The following is a 22,088-nucleotide window of genomic DNA, read 5'->3' as shown; positions in this document are numbered from 1 at the left end:
CAAGCTCAACAGCAACTTTCATTTGGGGGGGGGAGGGGAAAGGGTGTGGGGTTTTTTTGAGATATTACCTTATGTGTATCTGAAGAAAAATGACCACCGAGAACAGGTTCACTGAATTTATTTAAAAATCATGTTTCTTACAAAGGAGCATTACATTCTGCACACTGCTCTCCAAGGACGCCAGGGACATGTGGACTACCAGTATTCTTCCCCCCTTAAGAAAACCACAGTGTACATAAAGCAGGGTGTTCACAACGATTACAGAAAAAACATTACAATTTACCACCAACAGTGAACAAAAATAAAATTCACTCTCTCTGCTGCTGCTGCTTCAAAATGTCAATGTTAGTCTCGTGCGCCCTTTCCCTCCCCCCACGTATTTGTAAGGAACTAAAACATTACATCTGGTGGACAGCAAAGATTCCACTACACCTCAAATGCAGAACACCTATGAAGCAGAGGAATGTTGGCTTTTTAAACAGAAGCAGATTAAAAAAAAAAAAGGGTGCAGGACTCCTTCAGTTCTTCACTAGTCTTAGAAAAACTTTCCAGAATACTGCTTCACACTATAAAAAAGAAAAAATAATCTTGCATTAGAATCCTTCAACATCTGCATACTGCTTCACACTATAAAAGAAAAAGAAAAAAGCATGTATTAGAATGATGGACCATACATCTTGCATCAACATTCACAATGACATTCTTAGAGCAGATTAAATTACAAATTCCTAATACATTTAAAAGTAAATAATTTTAAAAGATTAATGGCTAATAATTGCAGGTATATTAATATATTTTAGGCACATTTAAATATTAGTAATCTAAAGCCAAACATTCAAGTTAAAACATTAAAATCTGCTATGACAGCCATGTTAATAAAGCAAAACTAAGCAAATTAAATCTGAAGCTGTTAATATTTGGCAGAAAAGACAAAGTAATGTCAGCAAGGTGTGAAATGCTGCATAACAGCACCAAATCGATTTCAACTTGTCCTGTAGAGGCATGGTCTGTGCCATATGGCAGACTGTGATTTGTTGTCAATTCAGTTATCTAAAAACAACAAAATCACTAGTCTTCCACACAGAACTAGACCAACATCCACTGAAATCTTCTATATTTTCTACAGGCTCTATGTAATTTATTACAAGTAGTTTTTTGCAGCAGTTTTCACCAGAGAAATGAGAGGACTGCTTGGTTAAGGCGTCTTCCAGCAAGATTAGTTTTGAGAGTATCTTCATTTTAATTAGCATGGAGAACAGAATCAACAGAACCAAGGCAGAACTACCACTGGAGAAGTTAGGTTCAAATAGTTACTTAAAACCTGCCTTCTAAAAACTGTATCACAGAGAAGAGCAGCTTTAGCATGTACATGTCAGTCAGTTTAAAATTGACAGTAGGGACAACATTAAACTTTAACTTGCCTGTTCTGCAGTAAATACTGTGCGTTTTGTATCTGGTCCTGTGTTCCCGTAATAGTTATTATCCGATCTTCTGAGCCTTCTAATGGTTCATCGATTTTGATCGAAGCTCCTGATTCATGACGTATTTGTTTGATTCTCTGGCCTCCCTTTCCAATAATAGATCCCGCCAACTAAAGGAGAAAGCAAAGCATTCATTTCCTGATACAACTTTCTCTCTAAAAACAGGTAAAAAAAAAATCACAGCAGTGTTTGAGTAGCTTCCGTAAGTTTAAAGAGTTGCAATGGAAGCTTACTTCTTTACAGCCTCAAAACATCCCCTGCAATATTAATTGTATAAACACAGGTGGGATAAAACTGGGAGAACCAGGTGCTCATTTGCAAAACGCAAGTTACACAGACCATCTCTATTACTGAATATTAACAATGACTAAAATTGTTTAGTGTGTCTCTAAAGTGAAGACACAAAACAAACACTCAAAGAATAGACTTTTGGTGATTTAGAAACACTTGTTTTATATTAGAAGTACTTATCGAGCACCCTAAATACTTCTGATTTACTTATATAGTGTAAGAAAAGGCTGTGACTTTTTTTTTTCTTTTTTTAAGAGAAAACACAAGTTGAAAGCAAGTCAACTTTACTTACATCTTTGGGAATTGTCACTTGTGTTGTGATGATGGGTCCACCAAGATCTCCGTATGAGCCACGCCCCCCTGCATAAGAATAGTCTGATTTAAATGTATGCATCAAGCCCTTTAATAACTACAGAATGAAGTACATGTAAAGGTTCTATATAAACACTTACCATATCCAGAGCCACCCTCAAACTGTAAGAGAAAGAGACAAACCCTTAAATAGCGAATAGCCATGCTTCATTAACATATTTTCATCTTAAGTATATTAACTTTGAGCCTATTTTATGCAAAAATCTCAACCCCCAACCTTACTGTAAATACAACAGTGTTGTGCTATCAAAGGCATACTGAGGCAGAGAGGGCAGACCAGAAACAAAAGGGGTGTGTGGGGGAAATCTCATTAACCTCTTATCCTGCCCTGTCAAAACCTCTAGGAGTAACGCATAAAATGACATAAAGGATCCAGCTATACTAGTTTACCAAGCAGTGTCACTAATTCAGCTGCTGGTAGACAGCTCTTGATGCTGACCTACTCCTGACCCTGGGACTAAAGCAACATTCAAATGAAAAGATCAGAGTACAGCCTTATTAAAGCTACTAATACAGCTCAGGAAAGACTCGAGTCTCCAGTTTTGGGACAAAAAGTTGACCCAATGACTGTCAATCTTCCTCCTTCATCTACATCTTCAGGAAAAAAAACAAAGCTCTGAAGAATAGCTCTGTAACTTGTCTCTTGATTCAGACTATGCTACAATCCTTTGTATCTTAGAACAGATAATCATGACATGAGTTACTTCTGTTCTCCTAAAACCACCATATACCAAGTGCAAATCACTGCAACAAGCACTCCTGGCCTCTTTTTATTTTTACGATTTGTAGACCAGTATTTGACATCAAGTGCTTCATTTCATCTAATGCCTTCTAAGTGCACAAGATCCCATTTTTATACTTTCCTATAGAAGCAGAGAATAACTGCACAGTTCTCCAGAATTCAGCTTCTGTGAGACTGCTGGGGTGGCCTCTGCGAGAAGAGGCCAGGGCCTGCCCCTGTGCTAGACAAGGCCAGTCAGTTCCAGCCAACACCAAAGTGGACCCACTGCTGCCTAAAGCCGAGACCATCGACAAGGCTGGTGGCACCGCTGTGATAACATTTAAGAAAGGGTAAAAAAAACCCACTGTGCACCAGTTGTGAGAGGTGAGCAAGGGGAAAAAAGTGATAGAAACAACCCTGCAGACACCACAGTGAAGAAGGAGGGGGAAGAGGTGCTCCAGGCGCTGGAAGAGAGGTTCTCCTGCAGCCCGTGGAGAGAACCACACTGGAGCAGATAGCCACACTGCAGCCCATGGATGATCCTATGCTGGCAGCAGGTAGACATGCCCTTAAAGAAGCTGCAGCCTGTGGAGAGCCCACACAGGTGCAGGCACCTGGCAGGGCCTGTGGGGGACCCACACTGGAGCAGTCTGTTCCTGAAGGGCTGCACCCCATGAAGAGAACCCCAGGCTAGAGCAGTTCTTGAAGAACTGCTGTCCACTGGAAACACCCACATTTGAGCAGTTTGTGAACGACTGTATCCCATGGGAGGGACCCCACATTGGAGCAGGGGAACAGTGTTGAGGAGGAAGGAACAGATACAAAGTGTGATAAACTGACTGCAGCCTGCCGTTCTCCATCCCCTCTGCACCACTCATGGCAGAGCAGAAGAGTAGGGAATGAAGGAGTGAAGTTGAGCCTGGGAAGAAGTGAAGGGTGGGGAAAAGGTTTTTAGTTTTCCTCTTTGTTTCTCACCATGCTACTCTATTTTTAAGTGGCAATAAATGAATCTTCCCCAAGTCGACTCTGTTTTGCCCATGATGGTGATTAGTAAGTGATCTCCCTGTCTTTATCTTGAGCCACAAGCTTTCCCATCTTACTTGCTCCCCTCATCCTGCTGAAGAGGGGGAGTGCGAGAGCAGCTTGGGGGGGGGGGGACACCTGGCAGCCAGCCAAGTTCAACCAACCACAACTACTTGTTCACAGAAGTTGTAATGCAACAACTTTTCCCAAAATACTATTTACCTGCTGCCTTTTCAGAAGATCAAAATGGAAGCTACTCAGACCAAAGAGTTGAGCTTATCCTCTGTCTCTAAGCAACCTATATTGTGTAATCACATTACTTAGTAATACAGATTATAATACAACATAATAGAGCTTGTAGTGGAGTCCAACATACAAGAGAATGAAGGACTCTGCTTAAGACTTAATTCAGAGGCTGGTGAGAGCAGCATACTGCATACACACAGACATATTCCTGATGATATTTGCCACAGGATCCCTTTTTGGGCCTATCTGTTTTAAAGAACAATCCTTTCCTTGATCATTTCTGCCTCCCCAGACTACAGGACAGCAATTGAACTTGACAGCAGATGAGTTAAGCAATTATATTTGCTGTGTTTATGTAAGCTAAGAACTGGTGTTTAGCATCTGGCAGCACTTTGCCATCTTCTAGACAGCATGAACATCTGATGAATCCCATAACTTCCCTTCCCAAAATCTATCCGATCAAATGGTACGTTTTCAAATACATTGGTAAGTAAAGCATAATAGTTTATCCACAAATATGAGTAAGAAGCTACTTATAATATTTGCTGTTTGAAATATGAGAAAACACAACATTATTAAGTTAATACAAAATACATATCCTAAATGCATGCATCTACAGTGCATCAGTTATAGAGAAAGTTACTACTTAAAACACGAAAATGGGGTGTAAAAGAGGCTAAAAGAGGTACAGAAAAGCTCCTCTCTTTTGGCTGTGCTGCTGCATACTTCCACATTTCTATTAATGTTACCTGCCTGCGCAGGACACACTGTTACAACAAACTGCCAATAAATTCTGAGTCAGAAGGACAGCTTTATGATTTTCAGTAGGTGCAAGCTGCCACTGACTACACTCAATATCAAGAAATTCCCGTTATCACTTAACCTGTTCAATAAAGCAGTTTTCAAAAAAAGGTTGAGCACACTCACCAACTCTGGTGGCTGCATGTCGTCACAGGCATCCACATGACACTGCATCATCTTCCAGACACAACATAAAGGAGGAAAAGAGGAAAGAAATCTAAATTAAGTCCATGTTATGCAGACTTACAGGTAACTTGGCAAGAAAATACAATACATACTGGTACAGAGAAACATTTATACTACAACAAAGACTTTATGTGATTTAGACCACCTTTCAATACTCACTCCCTTTTAATTTCACTTTGAGGGAACTGTAAGTGGTCACACTCACTTCTTCCCCTCTTTCTGTGGTGTAAACAGATTTTTCTTCTAATGAAGGTCAGACAGCTAATGGCAGAGCAAAGCTTGAACAAGCTTTTTTTTTTTCTTTTAGAACACCTTCAAGTGCCATTATATATCAAAATCTTTTAATCTTTTACTTCTGCCATCCATTAGAAAATGAAGATTTAATAAGACTGAAACAAGTAACTGTCAGTGATTATCTCTATGCCAACAGCAGGTCAAGCAGGAAGGACGCTGCTTCTTATGTTCTACCAGTTCATTTCCATGTACTTCATATAGCCAATAACTAGACTATCTACTGCTGCCTAACTAGATTAGAAATTTAATTATATTTTTAAAACGTGATATATAGCATTTCTTTCTTTCAGAATTCTACAGTTTCAGCAATTGGTGTTCATTTGTGCACTCTAAAACCAGCTTCTCAAACAGAGTATCTTAACATACGTAACAGAATATTCTACTCTACAGACTCATTTGTGCTAGTGACTACTGGTACTAGAACAGAAACCAGATGACACACTGGCTGGATAAGGCAAAGAGCTTAACTTCTACATCTAATGAAAAGAAAATGCATGTAGTCCTAACTGATGTCAAATTCTTTTATCATCATTTTCTCTGTTTTTTTAACAGAGTGACCTAGGAGAGTGAAATTTTGCTACTTTCTTCCAGAATCTGCATGGATAAATACAAGAGTTGTCATACATTCTTGCTTTACTGATTTTTTACATTCTTGTTAATGTCACATCTCAAACATGAATGTTTTGTATTTTTTTAAGTGTATGTGCCTTTATTCAAGTGTTTATATGTCAAGACACGTGTATGTACACATACATATGTAAGTTAAAAAAAGATCAAGAACTAGGAAGCATTTGAAGGAGCAAAAGCACATTAGAAGTCTGAAGACACAGAAGTCTGTGAAGAGACAGTCCACTTAACAGGAGACATTCTGATTTAAGTCTGTATTAACTCAGATCTTAAAATTTTTAGTCCTTTGAAAATTTTAGTACCTGATCAGTTAATTAAAAAGAGAGGTGAGGGGATAAAATGACTTTATATGCTTGTCCACTTTATTTTCTACCCCTCCCACTAGTATCTGTGTGCATTTATGTATCTGAAAGACTCCTGAGGATGAGGGTGTTAAAAAAGAAACACTAGAAATATATTCCGGTTTTTTCAACTGTCAGAATAGCCCATATGGTCCACAGTCATTTGATTTGGAGTAGTTACACAGAGAAATATATAGCTCTGTTAACAGAGAAAATACAAGTCCGTCCTTCAGGAAAAAGCTTCAGAACAGAGATTACAAACCAAATGAACTCTTTCAACAGCAGTGCATAGTTAAACTACAACTGTAAGCCAGGCTAACAGACAAGTATCGTCTTAAGTGGGTGACTATCTTTTAAAATCAAAATGGGTTTTTCTCATCTCAGCATTTACAAGGCTGTCAATACTGTCATATCTCTGGAATTCCATAAAATTCACAGTTCAGCATCCAGTTTTAAAGGTCCTGAACTACTCAATCTTTCTGGCTTTAGTGGAAAAGAGAACTGGCCAAAAAAGAAAAAAATATTTCTGTACGTTCAACATTTCCATGATTTTCGAGATGTTCATCTGAGAAAAGCATCTATTCTTGCCTTTTATTGCACCTATATAAAATAGAATCTATGTGAAAGATCACTTCTGCTCTCAGAGCAGCCTTCCCCATGCATTACTTCGTACACAAACCACAATGAAGTTGGTTTACTCTAGTTTAAATGTTTTGCTAGAGAGTGGTTTCTATATGAAACAAAGGGTAGCACAGAAGACCTTACATTTCTGGCATGACATTTCCAGCTCCAGCCTCACAATCCACGTGAAGACTTATCTGCTTACACAGTTTAGGATACTAGGATCATGATTAACTAAAACTAGAAATGAAATACAGTCTTTGTTGGGAAGCAGTCCTCACTTTAACCAGGCTATGATACTTGGTCATAAAGGAGCCAAAGCCATGAGCAGCTTCACTGTGAAGAGGAAATAAAATTGCTTTTTGGAACAAAAAAATGAACAGGGATGATTCCACTTACTTGTAGAAACTCGCGTCAAGAAAGCAAAGGTCAACTTGACAAAAGTTAAGCTAAACAGAAGTCAAAACATATTTTCTATTCTAGCTGGAATGGAATAAAAATAGAACACACTACTGCCCAACAGTCAAGTTAAGTAAGACTGCTCAACCAGATACCCAAAGAAGGGCAGACTGCTCAGTTTATATGCTCTAGCACTGGCTTTATTAGCTCCAAATAAAAGAACACAAAAACTGCGCTTTGAAAACATGTAAATACAAATAAGGAATCTTGGAGGTGTACTTCTCAATTCTTCCAGTTTCTTAATATGTAGAGTAGTGTGGGTAACACTTTCCTTTTAATATTCTAGTAAGCATGTGACATTCTTGCAATATGTACTTCCAGTAACTCTTACTCCCAAGAAGGAGGAAATGTGTAAAGCCCATTTAGGTAGCCCATTTCATAGCTCTTCTCCACTCCTTTCTCTTCCATTCATTTAAAAGCAAAAAACAAAACAAACAAACAAAAACCCAACTTGTTTCACCTGTCATCTTAAAGAAGGTGCCAAACAAAGCCAGAGGAGAAAAGAAGATTGTTACTATAGAGATCGACCTCCCTGATACATATGATTTCTCTTCCCAGGAAAGAGAAATCTAGTACAACAGCAGATGACTGCCAGGAAGTTGCATTTCAGAATACAACATGGAAGGATATCTTTAAGCCTTTTTTTAAGCTTCCATATACTATGAGATACTTTTTTCCTCAGCAAGTATTAGCATTAATAAGGTTGAATGTACCTAATTTAATTTAGGATTCAAATTAGCAGTGGCCCTAGCTCCAAAACATTTGGAATTACAGTGGATTTTCTGCAGATGTAGAAATGAGCAAATAGACAAGAATTGATTCAAAAGAGCAGTCACCTTTCAGATCAACTAGAGCCCTTCACAGATAGTATTCTATAATCTGTATTATTCTATCTGTACTCATGTTTTCAACGTTAGTGTTAAGAATGCTTGTATGAATCAAAGCATTTCAAAGAATGTTGTTCTGACGTGTTTTCTTTATCTGAAAAGCCTACCAATGCCTATTTCTGTCATCCTAATTAAAAGATCTACAAGATACTCAGTGCAAGAAAACCTGCAGGGCAGAGCACAGTCAAACTTTCTCTATCATTTTTGATGGCAGAGAGGAAGGAACGAACACAGATGACATCTCAGATACCACTTACACCCCAAACATTCCTCCACAGGAGGGACCATTTGTATGGACAAAACATTTTGGTTGTATCATCAGAACCATGCACATATTCAGCAACAGTATCTTCAGGCAGTCAGCATGCTAACTGTGCTTATGCAACAGAACAAGGCAAATTTTAAACTCATACCATGCCATCATAACGGTCTCCCGGTCTGCCCCTTCGGTCATAGGACATAAGATCTCTAAAATGAAAAAAGCAGCAGCACATGAATTGTGTTATAAATTAGTTTATCTATTCTAATTCAAAATTTCACATTCATGGTTCACACACAACTTCATTTCAGACTACTCTAGCCATGTACTAAATGACATAAGTTTTCAGAACTACTGACTATAGTCCTGGTAGATTACTACAGTACAGCAAATAATTAAATTCCAGTACTTTTCAAAATACTCTCGTCTAATACACACTCAATCCTGCATAATCACTACCAACATGGAAGTGTAGAAAAAACACTGGAACATGACTCAGGAGATTGTACACAACGTGAGTTTTGTGTAATTGTCGTGGTTTAACCCCAGCCAGCAGCTAAGCACCACGCAGCCGCTCCCTCACTCCTCGCCCGCTCCCAGTGGGATGGGGAGGAGGACTGGGAAAAAAAGGTAAAACTTGTGGGTTGAGATAAGAGCAGTTTAATAACTAAAGTAAAATATAATACTAAAAATATTAATGAAATACTATAATTATAATAATAATTGTAATGAAAAGGAATATAACAAAAGGCGACAAAAAAAAGAAAAAAAAAGAAAAAAAAAAGGGAAAAGAACAGTGATGCACAATGCAATTGCTCACCACTCGCTGACTGATGCCAGAGCAGCAATCCACCCCTCCCAGCCAACTCCCCCCCATTTATATACTAAGCGTGATGTTCTATGGTATGGAATATCCCTTTGGCTAGTTCAGGTCAGCTGTCCTGGCTACGCTCCTTCCCAGCTTCTTGCACACCTGCTTGCTGGCAGAGCATGGGAAACTGAAAAATCCTTGGCTTAAGATAAGCACTACTTAGCAACAACTAAAACATCAGTGTGTTATCAACATTATTTTCACACTAAATCCAAAACACAGCACTGTACCAGCTACTAAGAAGAAAATTAACTCTATCCCAGCTGAAACCAGGACAATAATGCATTTATGCAACAACTCACCCGCCACGAGGAGGTGGTGGAGGAGGAAGAGGAAGATTACGAGCTCTGCTGCCACCTCTACCACCACGACCTGGTGGAGGCGGTGGAGGTCCTCTGCGAGGGCTCATATCATCATAATCTCTTCTCGATGGAGGCATAGGTCGTCCACCACGACCAGGGGGCATTCGATCAAAACCTCCTCTTCCACGCATCGGAAAGCCTACTGGACGTCCCCTTCTATCATCAAACATCATTGTGAAGCCACCATAGTCATATGTTTCATCATAGAAATTGGGATCATAAGGCTGGGCCCGTCCTTTAATTGGAGACTAAAATAAAAACAAAAAAACAATCCCCCCCAACCCAGTTAGGACTATTACAATTGGCATATTTAATTGATATATTAGATTTATAAATATGAATTTATGCATTTGGAACATGTTCTTGATTTCACAATGCTGGTAACAAAGGAGGAGATGGTGATGAGATTCCTGTGAACTTAACTATGATAGAGAAATTGCTGTTACTTATCAGTGGCAAGTAAATTTTGTCTCCCTTCCTCTTCAATTTTTGCATCTTAATGATATGCAAAGCATGAATAATGGCCCACTAGTACCAAAAATTGCTTCCCTCCCCCATAAGGTGCACCTCCATTCTCGAAAATGGAAATAGTTTCAAAAGGTGGTAAGTCAGTCACTGTTACTGGAAAAGTAGGAGGTACTGAATTCAAAATAGAAACAGAGTTTTTCATCCAAATGATCCCTAACATTCATGAATGCCAAGGAAGGAATAAAATAAATTTAATAGACGTTACCTCAGAGATAAGATCCAAGATAATCTTGATACATTCAACGACTCTATCAGGTTTTCCACCAATAAGCACCACTCTGTCAGTGGAATGAGGACAACACTCTTGGAAGAGCTTAATGGTGGTCTGAGTGTTCTGTTAAAGAAAAAGAAAATTGCAAGATTGTCTAATATGAGTATTTTAAACAATTTTATAGACCCATTACAACATTTTTAAAGAAACAATCCAAAAGAGAATTAAATTCCCAGCCATTTTAAGTGCATACTTGCTTCTGAGTTCTCACAACAAATTTAATTTTAAGATTACATTTTTTTTAAGATCTGAGCTGACACGGTTTTGTATGAAGAGGAAAAAAGTTCAATTTTCTCCTCTTTCAATTATGGCTCATCTACACCATCATTTAATGAAATACTAGCAAAAGGATCACATATCCATTGCGAGCTTGCAGGTCGTATTAACCTTCACATGTCAAGAAAACATACTTTGGATGCAAGACAGCGATGTTGCCAGGATTATGTCTAGTATTCTTCCCTTTCTCAACCCATGCAAACAGGTATCAGCTTATACCTGAACTGACCTGAAATTGCCTCTGACACAATGCCAAGAAAGGACAGAAACCAGAGATGTTTTAATTTCACAGAGACCATTAGCTTTTTGGTCTTCCAGGAGGTAGAATAAAAAATAATTTATAAAAATAAAGCCCTTTTACAGTACTATTCAGACATCTATTGAATTATCATCATAAGAGTTCGTGGCGATGCGTTCACCCTAAACCATTTTGCATGTCTAACCACATGAATAGATGTAGTCTATGCAGCAGTTTGTTCTAGAAGGAGTGATGAATGCCATTAAAAAAAAAATCCTTTCTTTAAAAACATTATGACAAACACTGCTTAGAAGCTTGATAAGACATCCTAGGGTCTATCGCCAACGACGACTTTGCCTTCGAGGATTTGCAAGAAAGTTGCAACTCACAGATCCATCTCAGAACATTGAAACAATGTATGCAGTACGTTCTGAAGGAATTACTGCACAGAAGATACTTACACTTGCCCCTTATGAACACAAAACACTAAGTTGCTTACTGAACAAAACCCGAATCTCAGAAGAACAGGAAACAAGTACCTCTCTGAGTTCTTTAATTTTAGCACCCTTGACACCAATAATTCCTCCTGCCAAACTTTGGTGAATGAGAAGTCTTAATTCGCAGTCAAAGTCACTGCCTTTGTAGTGTTGATACTGTAAGAAAGATGCATACAAGGAAAAGAACAAAATATTAGTCACATAAAAATTTAAAATATGTGGGCTTTCTTCTCCAAACACAATGGTATGACCTGATTTATTGCTGAATTGTAATCCTGTATTTGCTTTGATAGGATTACAACTATTTAAGCACCTCACCCCAACATAAACTGATGTCAAATCAGTTTTCTTTATTACATTACATTGCACAACTTTCTACAAAGATTTAAGAAGATATCTAACAGTGCAACATTCTTACTTACAAAGCCAACACAGGATACAAGTTACAATGCAACTACTTCAGTGACTGCCTCTGTCCTCTACCAAAAAAATGCCAACATGTAGTTTGAGAGCCATAACCCTTCTTTAAAAGGCTTTTTTTTGTTTTCTAATTTCCTGTATTTAAAGAGGCAAATCATCTAGAACCATCTTGTTTCAAAAGCTAATCTTCTACGTCTAAAAAGAAACAAACGTTAAGAGACATACCTCTTCTAAAGTAGGGATAATCTTCTTCAAGATTTCTCCAATTGTCTCTATATCTGCACTGATACTCAAGATGCTGTTGGAGGCCATAATGCCAGACAATATGGAGAAGGTGGAAAAGAAAAAGTAAATTTTTTTCATCATCATACACAAAATTCTAACAAGATTTACTACACAGAAGAGCTTACAATTAATATTCCCCATTTAAAGTAAACCTGTTCGCTCAATTTACAACACATGCATCTTTGTTTATGCCCAATATATATGCATGATAAATTTAAGATTAGGTAGGTCTTGCAGAGAGAGAGAAAGAAAGACAGAATGGGCTTTTGGAAGGGCTCAGATTAAGTGGGCAAGAAATTGACGCAGAACTGAAAGTAGAAGTGAATATTCATGTTCCCCGCCACCACTAATTTAGGATACCCTCGCTATTACATTGGTAAAACTGGCACACCTTCTCTTAGAAAAAGTGGGGATATGCAAGTGGTGAACATTGTATCTGGAGTAAGGTTATGAGACCAGTTAGAAATCAGATTACTAATGGGCTCTCCAAGAAAACAAATACAAATGCAAGACAAAAAAAAGACAAAACAAATGAGAAGTGAAGGAAAGTGAACCAGAGTTAGCATTTCATCAGAAATAATTATGAACAGGCAATGTTGAGGGGAGCAAGGTGGGCCACAAAGACAGAGCGAGAGACTATTTTGAAACAATTTGATTTACAATGCAGCAAATATGCAACACTTGAAGCTGTGCTCCTTCCATTGAAATAAAATTAGTGGATTGTTTGGGTGGGCAACTCACGTAAAAGTTCAGTGACAAAAAGACTTAATGGGGAAAATAAGACAGAAAACTTGAAAAAAAAAACAATACACCGTCTATAAGGGGATACTATTTAATTATATCAAAGGCAGGTAATAAAATACATTTCTCTCTTTCTAATCAGGCAGTGAGGCATAAACTGTTGGGACATACCGCTCGGGGCCACTGCTGTCTGGGACTGAAACACTGGCATTGTACTGCATTGGTCATTGGCGTTCGTGGATGTTGGCATTGGGCATGGGTATTCAATCGGAAGTTGTCAAGTATGGTACCCGTTTGGCAACGAGCACATTTTTGGGCATAGCCAACCAGGGTTTTCACATGGGCGTTCAGGGGCGGATGGGCCAACGTCATGGTGGGCAACGCAGGGGCAAGTCGATCCAGTACATGGGCAACGGAGATATATGGCCAAAAAAACAAGGAGAGGGAAAAGGGGGAAAAGCAATAAATTTTAATTTAATACAAACTATACTCATTACTCTCAATTAATGAAACAAGCTTAAGTTGTTCTGAAGACTAACACAATAACGGATTGCTACACCGACTGTGGCTTAACAGTATGGACCTTAAAAATGAGTCACTTGGTCTGACTGAACTACTTTTTACTTTTAACATATGATGTGTCAGTAGCAGGCTGGCTCATGAGGGTAGACACAAAACCTGTCGAGATCGATATTACTAGAACCTTGGGAAAATCGGGAAAGTTAAGTTTTCCAGACCGATCTAAATTATCTGGACTTAGGTGACATATTGATTTACTTAAAAAAACAAACAAAAAAAAAAACACAAAAAAACATCCTAAAAAAAACCAACTAGCTGCCAAAGTTAGTGAGCATATGTATGATTCCTGACCATTTCAACTTAAACCTCAATTCTAGTTGTGGTAGTTTATGAACTTAGTTGGAACTGATTTGTAATGATATATTGCCAAATCTTGCGTTGAACAGAGTCTTGATCGGAAAAACTGTTGAAATTGTAGCTGATGTTAAGTACAGGAGTGTAAACAAATGGAATTTAAGAAGCGTTGCCAAGTTTTATAAATACACAACATTAATACTGAGCATGTGTCTAATCACAAGAGTCAACTCACTGTAAAATGTGAATAGGCAAGTAAGTCATGACCATTTAAAAATGCTCCCACGTAACAGAACAGAATGTTCCTTTCCTGTTCTATACCCATATTTAAATCAAGCAACCTTAACATTAATGCTTTTGTACTTGATGTGCAAGCTGTTAAAGAACAGATGGACCATTTTGTTTGTTTGCTTTTTTAAAGGAAGTTAAAGAATTCTTCTATCACTGGGTTAAGCCAGCCACCTGCAACGGTTTCAGAAGTCCTGTAATTGATTCACACATATGGGAAATGGTACAATTAAGGGTTTTAAGCTTTGTCAATATTTCTAATTAGGATGTTAACTCACTTAAGTGTGTAATTTAGTGGAATCCTATTCAGAAGTGAAGAGATTTAATATAAACCTCTCCTCCCATGAGTCAAGCTGGGCTTTAATTACAGTAGAAATTGAAGAACTAAGTTATCTACTCTAACGATCAATACGAATGGCTTGTAACTAGACTATTGATGTCTAGAGTTGAATTGCTCCCATTTCTAGAAAAGCACGCAATCAAGCTTTCGATGTAGTGCTCTGAAAGAATTGGTGTTAAATTAGTTCAAACTCATATATACTCACGTCTGTACGAAGTGCCTTAATATTTTTGCCACCTTTTCCAATCACTGCTCCAGCATTCTGGAAAATAGTTTTTAGAAGTTAAGTTATGCCAACACAGCACAGACTACATTTTTGAATTCAAGACTAAGAATGGTAAATCTATTTTTGCATTACCCTGTTGGCCTGGGGGGTGGGGGCAGGCGGGCACTGCTTTTGAAAGGTTCAAATCAAATTGAAACAAACTGATATAGTTTGTCCATGGAAAAAATGACCAACAGCTCCTACCACTGAATTAAGGAAAGACAAGGATATTCAGTTTTGCAACTAATATTTCAATTCCAAATGGAAGTTTCTAGGCAATTCTGCCTGTGTTAAAGCAATCTCACAGACCATAGCGCTCAAAAAAATATACTGTATGAATGTAAAGCAGGTCAATGATTTCCCTAATCTATTTGATCAGCTTTTTTTCTGAATTTTTTTTTTTAAAAGGAATGTGTTTGCAAATTCCACTTTCGCACTCCAAACATTTATTGAAAATTTCAAGTGCTAGTTTTGGTTTATACCTCTGTAATTTAACTCATTTCTCAGAGCAGTATATTCTGAAAAAGGTTAAAGCCAATGTTAACAGCCACTAACTTGAAGTTTCTAACATCAATAGGAATAAACAGGCACATAGTCAAGAAGAGTAATTGCAAAACTATATTTTTACCAGGTCATTTCAAGGATTACATGCAAAAGTATTGCTTTTATTACACAGATTATACATGATGCTAACAGCATGCCAAACATTTCGCAGTACCCCATGTAACTTGACTATTGGTCGGAAATGCCATGTAGAGCTAAGGTAACATCCCCTATGTCAACAAAAAAGACTGAGATACTTCAGGAAGTACAAATCATCTGTAACAACTGGAAACACCAGAGGAAATTCATACATAGCAACTTTACTGTAACTATTTACACTTGTCAACAAAACCATTGCAATCCCTGCAGCATTACTCCCACATTTCTTCCTGTTGATATATTTCAACAAGTTTAGTAGACCTGTTTGAGAGAGTTACTAAAATCCTAAGGAAGTTCTCGTCTTACCTCTTGTATTTAATTTACAATCACCAGCTGATCATTCTCTAAACTGCTTCCTTTTCAAAGACTAATACACAGTCATTCCCCTCAAAATAACAACCTTCCACTCAAATGTAAAAACACCTTATAATTTCTATTGCTCTATTTTTTCCGCAAGTACATCTTTTAAAAATAACTACTGATCCTTAAGGACTTACCCTTTAAAAGAACTACTGAAGATAATTCCATCGCAATACACTTTTACTACCATTCACACACACTTCAAATTATTCCTAATAAGTCATCTCATATTAAATAAAATACATATTCTTTCTAAACATATATCCCAACATACACTTCGTCACCACTGTCTTGAGCAATGCTATAAGCAAAACCAGTAAAAATGAAAAAGCATACTTTGCTCTGAAGCAGGATGCGTAATTCAACCATCTCATCTGTGTTCCGAGATCTTTTGAAGGCCTGCTCTTCCTCCATATCTTCTGCAGGACGTTTGCCTGTAGAGAGGTCCATAGGGGGGAAACACAAACATTTATTTAACTTTCTAAGTCATAATAAAATGGAACACATGCCACATTTATGCTCTGTATTCTTAACACATTCTTTCCTATTAGCCCAACACTAATTACTGACACCTACTCTGAGCATCCATAGCACGGAAACAGGTCTTTACTTCATCAGCTTACGTATTGATTAACTACTGAAAATCTATTTAAAATCTATGAACTATGGTTTAAATGAGAATGTTGCACACAGCCAGTGAGAAATTTATGACACGCTGTTTAAAGCAGTGCAGCATCACCCACTTAGTATTTATTTATAGTTTACAATTGGGAAAAACCTTTCAGGCAAAAAGCTCAAATGTAGTTTGTCCAACACTGAAATACTGGTGGAATAATAGTAAAGTAGCCCTTCAAATACTGTTTGGAAAAAATTGTCATGAATCAACAACACTAATGCCCTGACTTCCTCACTAATTATGCCCAAGAAGTTTTTCATGAAGCTCTTCAGAGGTATTTCACATATTTATACTCCTGCATGTAAAAACTGCAATAAACAAAATGCAATTAATGGATCTGCCTGGTAGTATTCTTACATATTCACACTCTCCATACAAGTACTGAATATTTAACTACAAAATATTTTCAAATCCTTAGTCATAACTTTCAGCTACTTATCCCATGTCTAAAACATGCCAACAGAAAGATGATGCATTTATGCTTCAAATGCATGTGTAATGATACGGTCTAATTAAAAACGAAAAGATTTAATGCAGAATGCGAAACTACTGCTGATACAAACATTTGATACAATTAAAGCATTACAAAATATTTAGAAACATTGAAATTTAAAGAGGTTCTTTCTAAAAAGAAACAGTCCTTTAAAAAATTTACCATTTGTCTCTGTGTTAGTAAAGGTTTCTTCCTGTTGTTCAGTCTCCATTGCCTTTTTTTCTTAGGTGGGCAGGCAAAACCTGTTGAAGAATAAAAAAGCTGGTACATCTATTTTGTGAAAAGGCAAACTGTACATCGTGCTAAAGAGAAAAAGCAAAAAGAAATGCCTGCTTCTAGAACTTACCGCTATTATATATCCTTGCAGAGAAAAACTCAAGTATTCTGGGCGGGATCAAAATCCAACAGCCTATTGCTTCAAGAGCCTATGAAAACAGCATATCAGTTGTGACTCTGCTTACTTACAGGTCCAATTCTCACTACAGCCAAAAACCAGAGGTTTGACCTGAGTTTTTGCTGCAAAGTTGTTCTTTATAAAAGAGAAAGCATACCCAGGCCAAACACACCACTAAGGGGAGATAAAAGACAAGCCTGTAAACTTACAGATAAACAATTACTGTCTGTAGTTTTTGGGCACATGCTAGTTTTAAGTAACCACATTTACTAAAAATTATTTTCAGATATTTTAAGTGAACATGCATCCAGCTCCTATTTTCCACGTTACATGGTACATGCCTTGGATTCACTTTTTAAAGGACACTACGTCAATCTGCTCCTGCTGTTGAGTTCTAAACAATTTAAACTAAAAAAAAGTCCTATTATGGTAATTGCCGGCATTAGTTTTATAAATTCTATGCCAACATACTAGCAGGCATTTTAGCATGCCTTCCGCTCAAGTATAATAGATGAACAAAAGACAAATTACAACTTCTAGCCACACTGGGAAAAAACCTTTTAAAAATACTGCCTTCTGTAGTTATATATAATCCTCTGCACACACACAGCCAAGAACCTCAAAAGCATCTGAACTTCACTATGATTTTCTGAAATAGGTTATTTGTGACCTGCTTTTGTTAAGTTGATCTTGAAATACTAGTAAGTCACATTAGAGAGAAGTCTAGACAAAAGAAATAATTTTGCAACTTAGTCTCTTCAAAACTGTGTTTCTACAGATAGCACACACAATCATGTATTTTCCCCTTGTATTTTATTAATTTCCATTGCCTCAGCAAATGGCAGCCACTCATTCTGATATCCACAAAGGGGAAAAAAAAAAAAAAAAAAAAAAAAAGAGGTGCACCTAACTTTTTCAGCATACTCTCAGCCAGCTGTTAATTTGTAATTGTTGCCCTGCTTGTACAGGCTAGCAGCAGGCACTGCCTTCCCAGGAAACGCTGATCTTCCCAGGCACTTAAAAGTGAGCTAACGGACACACATACAGATTTAATGATAGTGAAATCTCAGCCAGATGTTGCCAAAACACTGTTATGCAGGGTACAGTAGGGAGGGGCCAGGCAGATTTTTACACGGTTTAAATAGCCCTTTCGGACCCCGGTTATTCTATTTCCAACCATCCCAAGAATTTCAGGGCTGCGCCGAGTGAACTGTAATATACTGTTCAGGGCTTAGTCTGCCCTAGTCGTATTTACCCGCCTAGCCAAACCTCCCCTAGCCGCGTGTACGTAAGGCGCTCTCAGTGACCGCGCTTTGCTGGGTAAATCGCGCTCGCGGGATTAAACTGACTAATGCCATGTTTTTACAAAGGCGGGAGACGGCACCAGCTACCACAAACATAAGACAAGAGCTGGGAAACGCCGGTGCGCCTCAGCCCGGCTCCCTCCAGGGCGCAGCGGCTCTGCCCGCCCGCCCCTCTCCCTCTCTCTCCCTCTGCGGCCCTGGCGCCCGCCGCGCCTCCATCCGCCCGCCGCCGGCACGGCCGCCGCTGCCCGCCCGCCGCGGCTGGCCGCCGGGTGGGGGAGCGGCGGCGTTACATAACTCCCGCAGCCCCAGCCTCACCTCCCCGTCGGCGGGGACCAGCAGAAATGGCGGCCGCTGTAATGGCGCCTACCCGCTGCTAGGCGGAGCCAGGAGCGGAAAAGCCACCACCACCACGCGGTCGCAGGGAGATTTACCCCCTCTGCCCAGGGAGACACAAAGGAGGCGCCCGGCGGCCCGACTCCCAGCGCAGCCTCGCCGCCAAGGAGGCTCCACCGCCGCCGCGACCGCCCCCGAAAGCGGCGGGCCGCGACGCGGGGCGCTCCCCCATCGGCCTCCTGCGGCCGCCTCCGCACAGGCCGCGGCCGAAAGCGCCCTCCCCTCCGCCCGCCATAATTCTCGACAACTCGCCCCGGGCACAGAGTTACCAAGGGCGGGCGCAGGCAGGCGGCGGCGGCCGCTCCCCCGCCCTTAGAGAGCACCCGCTAACGCTGCCGGCCTCCACCGCACCGCCCCTCCGGCAGCCACGCTGGCTGGGCCACGGGACCCAGGGCCGCCCGCAGGGACAGCGGCCACCCTTCTCGGCTTCCCCTCGGGGCGGGAGGGGTCCCCGGGGCCCGCAGACTGCCCTCAGCCGCCTGAGGGGCTACCCCCGGCATCAGCTGAAGCGGTGACACTCCGGCCTCCTCCTTCTCCACGCAGCGCTCACCCCATTCCACCTCCGTCCCTGCGGGAGCCCCCGAGCCGCGGCGGCGGCGGCTCCCGGGGGTTCAGGCCCCACGACAGGGGAGGCGCGGGCCTCCCGCATCGCTGTGTCACGCAACGCCGCCGAGAGGGGCACGACAGCAGCTCTGCTGGCCCCAGCAAGGCCCGGCCTGGCCCGTGTGTCCGTCCGTCCGTTCCGTCCCGTCCGCCTCCGCCCCCCCCCCGCCTCCCCCGGGCGCGCGCAGCGCCCCCTCCTCGCCGGCTCCATCTCGCCGCGGGCTGCGCGTACCTGCGCCCGCCGCCGGCCCCACCGCGTACGGGAGAGAAAGGGCAGCAGCCCCCACCGCCAACGCGCACATCCACCAGCGCCACCAGGCGATTGGCCCCGCCGCCTCCCCCCTGCGCGGGCCCGCCGCCGCCCCATTGGGTAAGGCCGCTGCCCGTCAGGGCAGGTAGGCGGCCCTCCCCCCCTTCCCCGCTCCGCTCCGCCCCGCCCTCCGTGAGGGCCCGGGAGAGACAGGCCCGGCGCCGGGAGGAGGGCAGCGCCACCCGCCCCGCACCGCCGCGCCGCGGCCGGTTGGTCTTTTTACCTGCCCGGTGGGAGCCGCGATGGAAGCAGGTGCAGGCAGCGGGGGGCGGCAAAGGAGAGCGAAAGCGACCTCGGCCGTGAGAAGAGAAAATGGCGTCTGCGAAGTCCCCGCCTTGTGCTCGCTGCTCAGCGCCGGCGGGGGGGGGGGGGAGGGGGAGGCCGGGCGCTGGGTTCTCGCGATGCTTAAAACCGCGCGCAACGCGCGCCTCCTATTGGCTGCTGGGGTTTTTGGGGGGCTGCGCGCGGGGAGCGGCCGCGCCTCCTTCCCCCCCTCTGCCCAAACCCGCGGAGGTGGGAGCCGGGAGCCGGGGCCGCCCCGCCGGTACCGCCTGCTCGCCCCGGTAAGTGCGGGTGGCTCAGCGGCAGGGGGGGCGGGGCGGGGGGAAAGGGCTGCGGGGTGCGACCCCCCAGCCCCGCCTCGCCTCACTCCCTCGCCTTCCCTCGGCGCCCGTCAGGGCCCCGGCCCGCGGAGACAGCGCCGCGCGAGTGGCGGGCTGGCGCTTTACTTTGGTTAAGTAACTGCACGGTGTCTTCTGAGTGGTGGAGCTTTGGGGAGAACTTGGAAGCTGGGTGTTTTTTCTTCGCTGCAGGTTATAGTGGCAAGAAACCCCAAACCTGGTGTTTCTTAACTATTCTTACGGTAATTTTTGTTTTCATTGTGCTCTGTAGGGAAGTTGAGCTCCTTGGTCATCCATTCTAAGGGGTTAAACATGATCCAGACACAGGCAGCCTAATATCTCTTCAATATTTCTATCAACGATCTGGATGCAGGAGTTGAAGGCACCATTAGCAAGTTTGCTGATGATACCAAACTGGGAGGTGCTGTTGACTCTCTTGAGGGACAAGAGGCCTTGCAGAGGGATCTAGATAGATTGGAGCATTGGGCAATCATCAATGGCATGAAGTTTAACAAGAACAAATGCCGGATTCTGCACCTAGGACGGAGTAACGCTGGGCACAAGTATAAACTGGGAGAGGAGTGGCTGGAGAGCAGCCCTGCAGAAAGGGATCTGGGGGTGCTGGTTGACTGCAGGCTCAATGTGAGTCAGCAGTGTGCCCTGGCAGCCAAGAGGGCAAACCACATCCCGGGGTGCATCAACCACAGCATAACCAGCCGGTCAAGAGAGGTGATTATCGCACTGTATTCAGCGTTGGTGCGGCCTCACCTTGAGTACTGTGTGCAGTTCTGGGCCCCACAATTTCAGAAGGATGGGAAGGTCCTTGAATGCCTCCAGAGGAGGGGAACAAAGCTGGTGGAAGGGCTGGAAGGCATGTCCTGTGAGGAATGGCTAAGGACTTTGCGTTTGTCTAGTTTGGAGAGGAAGAGGCTGAGGGGCGACCTCATTGCTCTCTACAGCTTCCTGAGGAGGGGAAGTGGAGAGGGAGGTGCTGATCTCTTCTCCCTGGGATCCAGTGAGAGGACGCACGGGAATGGTTCAAAGCTGTGCCAGGGGAGGTTCAGACTTGACATTAGGAAGCATTTCTTTACTGAGAGGGTGCTGAAACCCTGGAACAGGCTTCCTGGAGAGGTGGTCGATGCCCTAAGTCTGTCAGTGTTTAAAGAGGCATTTGGACAATGCCCTTAATAACATGCTGTAACTTGGTCAGCCCTGAAGTGGTCAGGCAATTGGACTAGATGGTCGTTGTAGGTCCCTTCCAACTGAAATATTCTGTTCTATTCTATTTGTGCATAGCTACTTCCTAAACTAACAAGAAGCTAGAGCTTATTAGCCACTGATGTTCCTGAGATGATGACTGCCAAGA

The 22,088-nt window shown here is 41.9% G+C and overlaps 1 protein-coding gene across 2 annotated transcripts; it reads right to left on the bottom strand.

The window, feature by feature from the left end:
• Positions 1-101: 101 nt before the first annotated feature.
• On the bottom strand, positions 102-20,085 carry HNRNPK (heterogeneous nuclear ribonucleoprotein K). Of its 2 annotated transcripts, none has more exons than XM_050912762.1 (16): positions 20,025-20,085; positions 17,442-17,520; positions 17,258-17,337; positions 16,263-16,360; positions 14,805-14,861; positions 13,270-13,313; positions 12,298-12,370; positions 11,695-11,808; positions 10,576-10,704; positions 9,783-10,090; positions 8,764-8,818; positions 5,062-5,112; positions 2,225-2,246; positions 2,065-2,147; positions 1,422-1,591; positions 102-627 (listed from the first exon to the last, which is right to left on the bottom strand). In XM_050912762.1, exons 3-16 carry the CDS (start codon positions 17,304-17,306, stop codon positions 594-596), a joined length of 1,287 nt encoding a protein of 428 aa, XP_050768719.1. In that variant the 5' UTR covers positions 17,307-17,337; positions 17,442-17,520; positions 20,025-20,085; the 3' UTR covers positions 102-593. The 2 variants fall into 2 exon arrangements, with proteins under 2 accessions (XP_050768719.1, XP_050768720.1); XM_050912763.1 differs by having other exon boundaries at positions 102-566.
• Positions 20,086-22,088: the final 2,003 nt, after the last annotated feature.

The sequence above is a fragment of the Gymnogyps californianus genome, chromosome Z (assembly GCF_018139145.2).
Source record: "Gymnogyps californianus isolate 813 chromosome Z, ASM1813914v2, whole genome shotgun sequence".
Taxonomy (NCBI): Eukaryota; Metazoa; Chordata; class Aves; order Accipitriformes; family Cathartidae; genus Gymnogyps; species Gymnogyps californianus.
This window is presented reverse-complemented; position numbering and strand designations above follow the sequence as displayed.

What these genes read in the sequence shown, in the direction of transcription:
- HNRNPK (XM_050912762.1), bottom strand. Translation starts at nt 17,306, where the DNA reads ATGGAGACTGAACAACAGGAAGAAACCTTTACTAACACAGAGACAAAT. An exon ending in CCACCACCTCCTCGTGGCGG is followed by an intron (nt 8,819 to 9,782) that starts GTGAGTTGTTGC and finishes TTTTCATTTTAG; the next exon opens with AGATCTTATGTCCTATGACC. An exon ending in GAGACCGTTATGATGGCATG is followed by an intron (nt 5,113 to 8,763) that starts GTATGAGTTTAA and finishes TGTGTCTGGAAG; the next exon opens with ATGATGCAGTGTCATGTGGA.